This window comes from Pan troglodytes, chromosome X (genome assembly GCF_028858775.2).
Source record: "Pan troglodytes isolate AG18354 chromosome X, NHGRI_mPanTro3-v2.0_pri, whole genome shotgun sequence".
Classification (NCBI taxonomy): Eukaryota; Metazoa; Chordata; class Mammalia; order Primates; family Hominidae; genus Pan; species Pan troglodytes.
The window spans coordinates 101,753,946-101,768,024 of NC_072421.2; the positions used below are offsets into that span (position 1 = coordinate 101,753,946).

The 14,079-nt window shown below is 45.8% G+C and overlaps 1 protein-coding gene across 1 annotated transcript; it reads right to left on the reverse strand.

The window, feature by feature from the left end:
* Positions 1-340: 340 nt before the first annotated feature.
* ESX1 (ESX homeobox 1) lies at positions 341-6,309 on the reverse strand. The gene is made up of 4 exons (XM_001138237.7): positions 5,036-6,309; positions 4,422-4,845; positions 3,047-3,092; positions 341-1,163 (listed from the first exon to the last, which is right to left on the reverse strand). The coding sequence occupies exons 1-4, from the start codon at positions 5,115-5,117 to the stop codon at positions 531-533; spliced, it is 1,185 nt and encodes a 394-aa protein (XP_001138237.3). The 5' UTR covers positions 5,118-6,309; the 3' UTR covers positions 341-530.
* Between the last annotated feature and the right edge of the window lie 7,770 nt (positions 6,310-14,079).

The window sequence follows — 14,079 nt, forward strand, 5'->3', positions numbered from 1 at the left end:
GTCCATGATTTAGCCTGAGCTCCTTAGCATGAATGGAACGTGGCCCTCCCTGGAAACGCACTGTTCTCTTACTAGACTCCCATCCTGCACATTTATATGCTCCCAATGGGGCAGGGTGGAGGGGTGAGGATGGGGTGGGGGGAGGTGTGGAGGGAAAATGGGTGGGTCAATGTAAACCCATCATGGGCACTTGGCAAACTGTGATGTGCAGGACATATTGATGGTGACTCAGGGATATTACCTGATGAGAAGAGGTCTCTTCACCATTCTATTCAAATTGCATTCCCTTAGCAATTCCCATCCATATTCTACTGACCCCATTTGGCATACAAAACCAACGTACTATTAAGTCACATCTTTATTGAAAATACTACAATTATGTGGCCTACAAAAATAACAGGGCATTCGTTAACTTTGTTCACCTACCCACTTCATTTAACAAGCATCTAACGAATTACTTGATGCTGTGCTGTGCACAATTTCTATCTGGCAGGAAAGAACTTTGGAAAAACTGTTATGAAGACCTTACTTTAGAAAAAGGGACATGCATAATAACTGTTGATGACAGGGGCCCATGTGATGTGTACAGGAGCCAGGCCAGTGTGAGGCACATGTGGCCTGGGTGGCATAGGCGCCATGGGCGGCCCGGGTGGCACAGGCGCCATGGGCGGCCAGGGTGGCACAGGCGCCATGGGCGGCCCGGGTGGCACAGGCGCCATGGGCGGCCAGGGTGGCACAGGCGCCATGGGCGGCCCGGGTGGCACAGGCGCCATGGGCGGCCAGGGTGGCACAGGCGCCATGGGCGGCCAGGGTGGCACAGGCGCCATGGGCGGCCAGGGTGGCACAGGCGCCATGCGTGGCCAGGGTGGCACAGGCGCCATGTGTGGCCCGGGTGGCACAGGTGCCATGGGTGGCATAGGTGCTATGGGTAGCCTGGGTTGCATAGGGACCATGGGTGGCATAGGTGGCACAGGCAGCACAGGTGGTCTAGGTACTTCTGGCATCAGATGAACACACAAAGCAGGATCCAGAGCAGGAGCAGCATAATAGGCCTCAACCAAGAACATGTCCAAAGGGTGGGCCAGGTCAGCAGTAGCAGTGTTTCTCAACATTAGCACCCTCTGATTTCGTTTCCACTTGGCTCTTCTGTTCTGAAACCAAACCTTCAGAGGGGAAAAATGAATTGCTTTAGTATTTTGAACAGTTAACGTCATAATAGAAAAAAACATAACATGGAATTCTATATGCCACTGAGACTTTAAACTGCAACAGGTGAAGCTATTTTCTTATTGCTGAAATATCTTAGAGGAGTGAGGGAGGGGCTCAGATGTGCTAGTGGTCACCCCTGCCTAAACATAACCAAAGCCAACAGACGGCAAATTTTGGTATGGGCCCATATTGGGTCTGTATTCTCAATACTGATTTCATAAAATAAGTCTACTATATTTGCAAAGAAAAGGAGGGGAGTGTCTATTAAAAGTGTCTTTGGGGGATATTCATGCTATAGAATTTGGAAATAGATGAGAACATTGTCTTTTTTCCTTCTTTGTATTTTCTGGCTCTTTCTTCCTTCCTTCATAAATCCATTGAGAGGCCTATGTAAACCCTGGGAGGGAAAAAAGCAGCTCAGCAAACCTTTCTTCTTTTCCTCTGAGTTTACCTTGCTTCCCTGAGAAGGCAGAGGATACGTCATCCCAACCTGAGGCTATGGGCCCGTGGCATCAGGACTCCAGCATTCAGTGGTCTACTTTGTTGGGCTGCTTTTCCAGACATCACACCCACAGGCGTGCAGTGCAGTTCCATCACTACACTCACACACACACCCTGAGGCAAAGCTAATAAGCCCATTCTAACTTTAATTTATTTTTTTGCAAATACTTCCTTGATGCAGCTATGGTCTTCTGTAATTTCAAACAGTCACCTTTTGATCCCATGACCTGCAAAATTAGTCATAACTGCCTGAGTAAATGAAAAGGTATTTTAAATCAACACAGGTAAGAATCTTGCCTGAACTGAGAGAACCCCCTAATCAATCAAATTCCAGAAAACCCACCTTTTCAAAATAATATCACCAAAAAGAATAAAACATCTAAGATGTTTTTTCTAAGGTGTTTACAAAAAAGCGAACATTCTCTTATGCATTTGGTAGTTTCATAAAGTTGAATTTGTGTGACATCTGCAATGCATGTGTTTGACTGTATACAATTCTTCTCTAATCTTTCCACCCTTCTTAGGTAAGGGAACTTTATTCAAATTCTTCTTTCTTTTTTTGTTTCATTTTTTAAAGACAGTTTTCCAAAGCTTACAAATGTTTTCCCCATTACCACTTAATTGAAATATGTTAGCAATGTTTTCAGGCTGACATCAAAATCTTCCCAAAAAATTAAAATTTAGGGCTGCCACTCCCTACTTTAGTACTGTGTTCTGTGTGTGAATTACTCCTTCACCCCAATGCCTAAATATAAATTCACTCATTTAGCTAAGTGCTTGTGCTAGGTTTTAAATATTTTAAATAATTTAGTACAGTTGAACCTTCTTATAAAACTGAGCTCTTTTGTGCATTAATTTGAATACTTCCGAGGTCAGACTGAGCCCCGAACATGACTCCATATAGAAGTAATCCTTTAGGGAAAACTAACATTCTCCCTAGAGGATACCAGTGTTAGAAGAAGGTTAATCTTATTTATTGGGATATATGTATGTATGTATGTGTATACATGTGCATATATGTGTACGTAAATGTGTATATGTACATATACATGTGCATACACTATATGGAGAGAAAGACAGATACAGATATAGAAGGAAGATGAAAACACATCTTTTTTTCCTTTAGGAAATCATATTTCCTCTGTTTATGAGCAATTTCCATAATCTGAAGTTTACACATCCTATTTTCTACCACTAAAGCCCCTACTGTTCAAAACTTATTTGTCAACCATGGAAAAGACAACAGAAAACACCAGCTTGAGAATGTCCAGGACAAAACCTAAAGCATGCTTTAGAATGGCTGTCCTGCCAAATTGCTTTTTCAAGATTTACTGACCTGCACTCTGTCTTCAGTCAAATTCAGACGTGCTGCAAGTCTCTCTCTTAGGGGAGAAAATTACAAATATTCAGTATTTGGAGTTGTGGATAAAATGAAATAATATGAACGTGGCTCGGCTCAGCACTTTGGGAGGCCGAAGAGGTTGCTGAGGTCAGGAGTTGGAGACAAGCCTGGCCAGCATGGTGAAACCCTGTCTCTACTAAAAATACAAAAATTAGCCGGGCATGGTGGCGCATGCCTGTAATCCTAGCTACTCGGGAGGCTGAGGCAGGAAAATCGTTTGAACCCGGGAGGTGGAGGCTGCAGCGAGAAGAGATCGCGCCACCGCTCTCCAGCCTGGGCGACAGAGTGAGTCTCAAAAAAAAAATATATATATATATATATATATATGAATGTACATTATTTCTCTCCCCCACCTCCCAGTGCAGTTTTCTGTAATACGGTTGGGACTCGCTTTAGGGAGGTTTTTCCCATTAACAACTTCGCTGTTAAATAAGATAGAAAAAGGAAACATATGTAAAAGCGCCCGATGGTTTGTTAGCTGAATATGACTCAATTCTTCTGTTTGTGAAACAGCAGAGAACAACCCTGGAAATCTTTCCTTGGGAAGTCCGTCCGTGAAAAAAAAAACAAAAAAAAATTAAATGCCAAAACACCTTTAAAGCGCTGTATTGAACCACAGTATTTCTGTTTATCGTAAAAGGGAGAGGTGAACTCTCAGGGAGGGAACTCCAAACTACATCGGCCAAGCGCGCCCTAGGGAAATTCTTTTTTGCTCTTTGCCGGGCGAAGGCTAAGTACAACGAAGCCAGAAAGGTCCCCTAAACCCTACTCTGACCTGTCCAGGTGCCCCCCGCCCCCCATTCCAGCCTGGCCAGAAAAGGCCTGCCCCTTCGTACACTACGGGTCGGTATGAGGAGGGCTCCGATGAGGCTAGCGAAGGAAAGGGGTCGCTGGCTACCGAAAGCTCAAAAGTCCGCCCCCTGGTTGTAAAAGTGCGCTCCACGTGGCAGGGCGGTTACTAGGGCGAAAAGAGTGAGGCGCTCGCCACGCGCGCACAATGTAAATGGCGCTAAAAAACTCGATAATCAAGACAAATAATATTTCAATGCAATATTAAAACGTATCAAAATTAATGCAAAAACAACCCATGATGAGCAAATTGCCAAAATTTTAAATAAAGGCGGGATCCGACCCTGCCTCACTCGCTTTACCCTAGTCCCGCCCCAGTCTTTTACATCCTCCGCGCCCCCCCCACCACGTCCCCCCAAAACCAAGGGCGGAGCCAGCGCCCATGAGCCCCCTACGTGGCTTTTAGCTCCGGTGAAAGGGTCCCGGGATGAACTGGGCGCCTCCGGGGCAAGCCACTTACCGCGCCACAACGTCGGGATATTGAGATTCATCGAAAAAGTTCTCTAGCTCCTGCAGCTGAAACTGCGTGAACGCGGTGCGGCGGCGGCGTTTCCTCTCTGGGGGCTGTGGTCCCTCAGCGGTTTGTGGCCCCTCCGCCGGCTGTGGCCCCTCCACGGTCGCCTGGGGCGGCTCCTCCTGCTCTTGCTTCAGCTCGAGCAGGGGCGGCTCCTCCTGCTCTTGCTTCAGCTCGAGCAGGGGCGGCTCCTCCTGCTGTTGCTCCGGCTCGTGGCCGCCGCCACCCTCACGGTCTTGGTCGTCCGAGGGGACGGACCCTTCCGTGCCAACGTTGTTTTCCGCTTCTGTTCCGTACTCAGGTTTGGACCGTGTATTCTCCTCGTCCTCTCCTCCCCTTGCCATCAGCGAGGTCACGGTAAGTTTCTCATCTGGGAAGGGAGGAAAGCAAAAGAGACACCAGGGCGTTGGAGCCCACGGCGCGTGGGCTGGAGGAGGCAGGGGACCCGCTATGGAAGAGCAACTGCGACAGCCGCGCAGCGTCCCGTCCGCTTGCCTCTCCCAGGGAAAAATTCCTCTTTTAGAGTTCGCGAAAGCTCCCGTCCCTGTCCAAGCACTAACCATTCACTTCCTCGATGTCCTCGCCGACTGCCAGGCTGCGGTAGCCAATATCACTGTGGGTGTACCCGCGAAGAGACTCCATGCTTCAGGCGCTGTCGATAAAGCTGTGCACTTTTGCAGACTCTGTGCGGGGTTCCGCGGCGATCCCGGGGTTGGAACTGGCTCTGGGACCAATGGCTCGGGCGAGCGCTTTTCTGGCGCCGGGACCTCTTTCTGGCGCCGTCTGGCACTTGCGCGCCTTATATAGCGGTACGGCGCCTTCCGCAGGTTCAAAGCGTATGCACACGCGTCGGTTAAACGCCCCCTATTAGCATTCACAGTACATCTAGTTGTGAGTGCGACCCCCTGGGGACGCATTCGTGTCCAGGGCGTACGAAAAATAGGGCGAGCGTGCGCAAGCATGGTGCAGGTAGTGAACATGCTTTGCGGGGAACAGTGGCCCCAAATTGCTGCTTAACTAACTACTCCCAACTTGAGCAGAGACCCAGATTGGAAAAAGCGGCTGGGTTGTGAAAGCCGATTTGGGGGCGAGGGGGCGAGGGGGCGAGGGGGCGAGGGGGCGAGGGGGCGGGGTGAGACCTCGCACCAGCCCGTGGAGAGGTATTTTGGAAGTGTTCCTCCGCCCAACCGTCTTTACCCCGCAGCACTTGGGTGGAGCGATGCCCTTTGCTTCCCCCACGGAAAAGACCGAGAGATGGCGTTGAGGAAAGCGCGGAAAGTTCAGCAGCCCAAACATGCGAAAGTGAACTTGTTAGTCTACCATGCAATTGGGTTCTGAGCACGACTCTCCCCTGCTAGAAATTAGTGACAAATGGATAGGACTATCTAGTTCTGTACAGTTCGCGCCAAAGTCAGGATAGTGATAAGGTGCAATGATTGGCTAGAAGGCTGCTTGCTCTGGATTTTTGAATTCAGAACCCACCGTGCATTCCGGGAGCGGGAATTTGGGGCTGAATTTGAAGAGCAGTCCGCTGCTCAGGTGCACGCTGCAAGAAACCCAACGTGCTTTTTGAGAAAGCTCCAAGGACTTAAGCTTTTTAGTAATGAACTTATGTCAGAGTGCAAGTATAGAAATCTGCTAAGTGCATAGTGCATCCAAGAATGCTTACACTACAGGGGCCCCGTCTTTTGATGCGCGGCACTTGCAACGTCTGCTGTACTAGGTTCCTGCGCTTCTTATTGCAGCGCGCTTTGCAGAAGCCCGTTCTGCAGGCTCCTAAAGCGCGCGTATTCCCCGGGTTTGTGCTGTGGACCTGGGAGAGTTCCCGCCTTCCCCACTACCCCTTCTTCCTCCTCCCCCTCCCTTTTTCTAGAACTATCTTCCTGAATTCTTGCTCCATAGTGATGTATCACATTAAAAGGCCTGGGCTATGATTGAAGGCTGTATGGTTCTCCCTCCAATAAGTGTTTGCAGGTTCTCCAGGACGTGTTAATATCCGTAATATTATAAAAATAACTCTGTAGACTTAGTTACTAGGGAGGCTGAGGTGGGAGGATCGCTTGAGTCCGGGAGGTCAAGGCTGCAGTGAGCCATGATCAGGATACTGCACTCCAGCCTGGACGACAGTAGACCCTGTCTCAAAAAATAAAAAAATTAAAAGAATTTTTAAAAGCCTGCTAATAATTGGCCCTATGCTTGCCACTGTACACGATTTATCTTACTTTCGCCTTGATAACCACCATTATCATCCCCCCCCTTTTTTTTTTTTTTTTTGAGACGGAGTCTCGCTCTGTCGCCCAGGCTGGAGTGCAGTGGCGCGATCTCGGCTCACTGCAAGCTCTGCCTCCCGGGTTCACGCCATTCTCCTGCCTCAGCCTCCCGAGTAGCTGGGACGACAGGCGTCCGCCACCGCGCCCGGCTAATTTTTTGTATTTTTAGTAGAGACGGGGTTTCACCGTGGTCTCGATCTCCTGACCTCGTGATCTGCCCGCCTTGGCCTCCCAAAGTGCTGGGATTACAGGCGTGAGCCACCGCGCCCGGCCTATCATCCCCCATTTTTTAAAAAAAATACAGAAGACTGGGGCCCAAAGAGCCAGGCAACTTGCCAATGGCAATACAAGCCAGTTTTAACTACAAAATGTGTGCACTTTTCACTATATTACGGCTGTCTTAATTCAAAGGAGTAAATAATAGTGGGATTTCAGGTAAGAGTAGAAGGAGGTGGCATTTGGGGGAGGCATAGTCTTTACAATTCCTGGGTGTGAGGGGTCTCCTCCTTCTCTTGCACACTAATTCAGGCCTCTTCCCCTTGCTTCAGGGCCTCAGCTGGATGTCCTTAAACCACAGGGTTGGGATCCAGCACTGCTGGGTTCCCGCAGCCCACCACTTCACGTTTGCTCAATACGGAGAGGATATTAACGGGACAGGATGCTGCATGCATTAGTTGCTGAGCTGGTGTCTGGAAGACCTGCTCAGGAGGCAGAGGTCATGAGGCTCACCCTCACTCTCACCCTCATGTCAGGGCCACATTATGACTTTCGTGGGCCCTAGGCATTTTTGCCTTCCTGGGCCCCTTCCTCCATTAAGAAAAAATATATATATTTTATAGCTGTGTTGGTATAAGGATGAATATAATTTGGGATGGATTATATTAATTTTTTCTTATGATTTGAAAAGAAATTAAGACCTTTTCTTTTCTTTCTTTTCCTGAGATGGAGTCTCCGTCTGTCGCCCAGGCTGGAGTGCAGTGATGCCCTCAGGGCTTACGGCAGCTTTTATCTCCCACGCTCAAGTGATCCTCCCAAATAGCTGGTACTACAGGCTCGCGGGACACTGCTCTCTGCAAATTTTTTTGTTGTTGTTTTTAGTAGAGACGAGGTCTCTCTATGTAGTTCCGGCTGGTCTCTAACGCCTGGGCTCAAGCGGTCCTGCCTCCTCGGCCTCCCAAAGTGCTGGGATTACAGGCGTGAGCCACCGTGCCCAGTCAGTTAAGACATTTTCACAGGCCCCTAAAAGTGCGGTGGGCCTAGGGCACTTCGACTACAGTGCCTAATGAATAAGTCCTCCTGCCTCGTATTCACTTGCAAAAAGATTTCAAGGGTTACAACCCCACAGCCTTTCTGATTTTAAGCAAGACATTTCCTCCTAAGGCTGGCGGCTCCTGCTGAGTCTGCAGGCCTTCTTCTCTTTGGGCTCCATACCTGGCGAACAATTTTTCCCTGGGATGTTATATCACACAAGAAATCCATACAGGGTTTAATCAAGGTGTGAAGTAGCCTACCTAGTATATTGGCAACAGTATGGGTGTGTTCTGTCACATCTTAGATTTCCACGGTTTACCAATGTTTTCTAAACCTCAGTCGTTCATGTGTCCCTTTGCAAGTTTTGCCATATCTGGGTACCAGAGAGGACGGTATTTACTTAACACCCTTACTTAAATTGATTTACTTTTTGAAAACCTTAAATACCTAATTAAATCTCATCCTAGGCAAAAATAGCTACGAATTCAAGATTTATGAATGCCAGATTTATGTATACCAGATTTATGTCAAGCACAGCAATAGTTGAGAAGCAGGGACCCTGAAGCCAGACTGCTGGCTTTGCTTGCCACTTGTTAAATAACTAACTTGGTGAGTTGCATAATCTCCTTGTGCCTTGGTTTTCTCATCTGTAAAATGGAAATAATGAAAAACACCTACTTCATGGAATTGTTGTGAGGATTAATTGAAATGATAATAGCTAACACTTAGCTAATTCTTACTATTCAATATATACTGTTAATATATACAAAGGGCTGTTCAAAGTAAGATTAAATATTAACACATTTAACCCTCATAACCCTATGGAGGTAAATACTCTAATCCGCATTTTACAGATGATGTTACTGAGTCACAGAGAGGTTAATTTACCTAAAGGCATGCAGCTTGTATGTATTGGACCTTGGATTTGAGCCTAGCTTCTTAGAATGATGCTTTGTAGAGAGAACATGCTGTGGAATGGTAACTATTATGATTTTTAAAAATTAAGTGTGCTATTCAGTGATTTCTAGTATAGTCACAATGCTGTACAACCATCACAATTATCTAATTTCCGAACATTTTCAACACCTTATAAAGGAAGCCTGTAACCAATAGCAGTCATTCCTCATTCTCTCCCTCTCTGTAGGCCCTGGTAACCAGTAATGTACTAGTTCTATGGATTTTCCTATTCTGGATATTTCATGTAAATGGAATCATACAGTATGTGTCCAATTATGTCTGGCTTCTTTCACTTAGCATAGTGTTTTTGAGGTTCATTCATATTGTAGCATGTGTCAGCACTTCACTCCTTTTTGTGGCTGAATAAAAATCCGTTGTATAAGCTGTACCACATTTTGGTTATAGATCCATCAACTGATGGGCATTTATGTCGTTTTCACCTTTTGGTGATTGTGAGTAGTGCTGCTCTGAGCATTTACATACAAGTTTTGTTTGAATACCTATTTTTCAATCTTTGGGGCATATACCTAGGAGCAGAAGGGCCGAATCATACCGAAATTCTATGTTGAACTTTCTGAGGAACTACCACATTGTTTTCCACAGCAGCTGTACCATTTTATGTTCCCACCAGCAGTACAGGAGATTTACAATTTCTTCACATCCTTGCCAACACTTATTTTCCAGGTTTTGTTTTTATTAAATCCATCCTAGTAGGTACGAAGTGGTGTCTCATTATTGTTTTAATTTGCATTATTCTAATGACTAATGATATTGAGCTATTGAGCTTTTTTTTTTTTTTTTTTTTTTTTTTTTTGAGACACTCTTGTCGCCCAGGCTGGAGAGCAGTGGCGCGATCTCAGCTCACTGCAACTTCCGCCTCCTGGGTTCAAGCAATTCTCCTGCCTCAGCCTCCCAAGTGGATGGGACTACAGGTGTCCACCATCACGCCCAGCTCATTTTTGTATTTTTAGTAGAGACGAGGTTTCACCATGTTGGCCAGGCTGGTCTTGAACTCCTGACCTCAGGTGATCTGCCCACCTTGGCTTCCCAAAGTGTTGGGATTACAGGTGTGAACCACTGCGCCCAGCCTATTGGCTATTTTTATATCTGAAGTTGCTGTCCCATACAGAGGCTCAGGGTGCCCTAAGTGTGGCTTTGGCACTACCACACCGAGATGGCACACCTGCCTGCTTTCCCCTGGCTGAGGGCTAGCTGGCTCATGCAGGCTCTGATGCTTTACAGTAGGGACGTGATCTTGAAAATGAAATTTCATGTTAAACTACTCCACTTATGAGAATTCCTTCTGCCAGGCAATATCCTCTTTGTAAAGGAACTAATGACAGACCAGAGATCTTTTTTTTTTTTTAAGACGGAATCTTGCTCTGTTGCCCAGGCTGGAGTGCAAGTGGTGCGATCTCGGCTCACTGTAACCTCCACCTCCCGGGTTCAAGCGATTCTTCTGCCTCAGTCTCCCGAGTAGCTGGGACTACAGGCGCGCACCACCACACCCAGCTAATTTTTGTATTTTTAGTAGAGATGAGGTTTCACCATATTGGCCAGGCTGGTCTCGAACTCCTGACCTCGTGATCTGCCTGCTTAGGCCTCCAAAAGTGCCGGGATTACAGGTGTGAGCCACTGAGCCTGGCCCCAGACCAGAGATCTTTATTCTGGCCTGTAAACTGAGGCAATCTCTAGATGGTTTCTAGAGAACCTTACAGTCAAGAGAACTGTAATATTATGGAAGTTTTGTGTTCATAGATTACGTTTCTGCTGCGGGTGAGGGTCCCCTGTCCCAGGTGTGGTCAGTGGTATGGGTAGGGTAGAGGAGCTTTCTGTTCCTTAAGGTGAGTGGCAGCTTATTCACAGCCCTATGTGCTTTCTGATTCTTTCTTCTTCCTACAAGGGCACTCTGTAGTGAGGGAAATTTTTTCAGTCCTTTGCCAAAAGACCCTACAGTCCACCTCTGATTATTCACCACAACTGACAGCAAGAGTGGGGTGACTTCTGATGAAACATCAGTGAGGTGATATCTTTTTTTTTTTTTTTTGAGGTAAGGTTATGCTCTTGTTGCCCAGGATGGAGTGCAATGGCACAATCTTAGCTCACTGCAACTTCTGCCTCTCAGGTTCAAGCGATTCTCCTGCCTCAGCTTCCCAAGTAGCTGGGATTATAGGTGCCTGTGACCATGCCCAGCTAACTTTTTGCAGTTTTAATAGAGATGGGTTTCGCCATGTTGGTCAGGCTGGTCTCGAACTACTGACCTCAGGGGATCCACCCTCCTTGGCCTCCCAAAGTGCTGGGATTACAGGTGTGAGCCACCACACCCGGCCATGTTATATCTTTTTATTAAATGCCATGAATAAATTATTCGTGTCAGAAGCCAACACTATGGCTTTTAAAAAAACTGGTGTTACTTCTTAAAGATGTAAGGGGCACATGGAGGCTTCTTATACCCACCATTGGGAGAACCACAGTTCTCTGTTTCCTTCAGACTTTTTTTTTTTTTTCTCCAAACAAGGTCTTGCTCCGTCACCCAGGCTGGAGTGCAGTGATACTATCATGACTCACTGCAACCTCCACCTCCTGGGCTCAAGCGATCCTCCCACTTCAGCCTCCCGAGTTGCTGGGACTACAGGTGCGCGTCACCATTGCCGGCTAATTTTTTTTTTTTTTTTTTTTTTTTTTTAGAGACGGAGTCTCTTCATGTTGCCCAGGCTGGTTTTGAACTCCTGAGCTCTAAGCAATCCACCTGCCTTGGCCTCCCAAAAAGCTGGGATTATAGGCGTGAGCCACCGTGCCCGGCCCCTTCAGACTAGAGATAGTGTCTGCACTGATGGAAGAAGAGGAAAAGTCGCCGAGGCTATTTACATATTTATTCCTAGCCTTAGAGAAGAAAAGAGGGAAGGAAAGACAGCCTGAAGATATCTGTTACTGCTGATAATTTTAAGTAGCACTAAGTGATTGATTTTTGCATTCCCTATCCTGTCCTGGAACACCACAGTCATCTCAGTTTTTTTCCATGAAACCGAATCATTTGTACACTAAATCCTACTCCAGAGGCTAGGACATTGGGCTTCTTTGCTGTAATCAGGGGTTAAGGGTAAAATTCCATGATTTTTCTTTCTGTTTTGCCTGATCTCTTTGCTATTGTGACCAGAAAGCTTGTAGAATGACTACTATTAATGGCTACCATCATTATTGCATGAATTGGACGCCATCCCTAGGATTTCTTTGATCTAACTAGGGTACCCTGGACTCAAGCCTCAAAAGGCCTGCTTCCTCCAGCTATATTCTCTGCACAGATCCTCTAGAGGGGATACCTTTCATGACCTTCTTGATCCTTGTGATGATCTAGGTAAATAATTTGCTTTTAGTCTACTTCATGGTGAAAGAAAAATGCCATGTGCTAATTACCACTGGCTTTCAGATATTTCAAGTTCTAGCTTAATGCCCACCTCTTGTAGGAAGTCTTCCCAGCCCACAGCACTCTTGCCGTTTTCTGAGCCATTATAGCATTTGCAGTTTGAACTATATTCATTTGATTCTTATCACGCATCACCTCAGGCACTATGTGAGATCTGTCATATAATTTTATTAACCATTTTCTCCAATGTTTAATGTTTAGAATTTTCTCTTTTCCTTTTATTTTTATAACCAGTGCTTTTTTTGTATGTGAGTTATCTTTAAATACATGCAGACATGAATGCATGGATATGTCGGTATGTATGTATACGGATGTGTGTATCCATTCCTTAATTAGATTGCAAACTCCTTCCACTTCATACATTTCTTAGTATTTTCAAAGCAGTACTGAGTACATAATAGACATTCAGTAGGGATTTGTTGATTGGCTGGCAAATATGGGGACTATGGGTAGGTGTGGTTGGCATTAGCCAAGGCAAAGACTCCTGCAGAACTTAACCAGCTCAGCATGTTCACTGTTGCCCCTGCCCTCTCACTTTCCTTCCAGCTCTTCTGGCAGTTCAAAGGGCAAACTCTGGGGTGGCAAAATTCTTCCAAGGAAGAGTCTGGGATTTACTTCGTGATCTTGGTGTGTGTATGTGTGTGTATTCCAATTCAGCGTCCACATATTTTGTACAAGGGCCACAGACATGAGCAAGACATGGAGAGAAAGAAAACACATAAGAGATTTATTTTAAGTGAAAGCAAGTTTATTAGAGAAGTAAAGAAATGAAAGAATGGCTACTCCATAGGCAGAGCAGCGCATAACATATTTTAATATAAGGTGGAACAAGGCACATGCAAGAGAGGAGCAAAATAATCCTATGGGAGTTCAAAGGAAGAAAAGGTCAGTATATATCGGAAATATATGGAGGAAGTGAAATTCAATATTAATGTTAAAGTATAGTTGAGAATATGTTTTCACCTTTTTTTTTTTTTTTTGAGACAGAGTCTCACTCTGTCACGCAGGCTGGAGTGCAGTGGTGCAATCATAGCTCATTGCAGCCTTGAACCCCTGGGCTCAAGTGATCCTCCCACCTCAGCCTCCCAAATAGCTGGGACTACAGGCAGGAGGCAGGTGCCATGATGCCTGGTTAATTTTTAAAGAAACTCTTTTTTTGTAGAGATGGTGTCTCACTTATGTTGCCCAAGCTGGTGTTGAACTCCTGGCCTCAAGTGATCCTCCTGCTTCAATTTCAAAAAGTACTTGGTGTTACAGGCCTGAGCCACCATGCCCAGCTTTTTTTTTTATTTTTAAAAAATAACTACTTGTTTGCTCTTAATCATAAAAGTAATGAATGATTGTTGTGATGAATTTGGAAACTATAAAGAAGCCAAAAATAACATAATATAAACTCACTCATAACCTGTTGATTATCTATAGATGATAATGAAAAATTTCTTTTTTCTATAATTTTTATATGTACTATATTCAATATAACTATCTGATATTCTGTCTTTGTGATCTTACGTTATATCATAAGCATTTTCTACACATTAAAAATTATTGGCCAGGCTCAGTGGCTCATGCCTGTAATCCCAGCACTTTGGGAGGCTGAGGTGGGCAGATCACCTGAGGTTAGGAGTTTGAGACCAGCCTGGCCAACATGGTGAAACCCTGTCTCTACTAAAAATACAAAAATTAGCCAGGCGTAGTGGTGGGT

Excerpts from the sequence above, each read along its gene's own strand:
- ESX1 (XM_001138237.7), bottom strand. The coding sequence starts at position 5,117 with ATGGAGTCTCTTCGCGGGTACACCCACAGTGATATTGGCTACCGCAGC. Across the intron at positions 4,846-5,035 it reads GGACATCGAGGAAGTGAATG|ATGAGAAACTTACCGTGACC; the intron begins GTTAGTGCTTGG and ends CTCCCTTCCCAG. Across the intron at positions 3,093-4,421 it reads TATCCCGACGTTGTGGCGCG|AGAGAGACTTGCAGCACGTC; the intron begins GTAAGTGGCTTG and ends TTCTCCCCTAAG.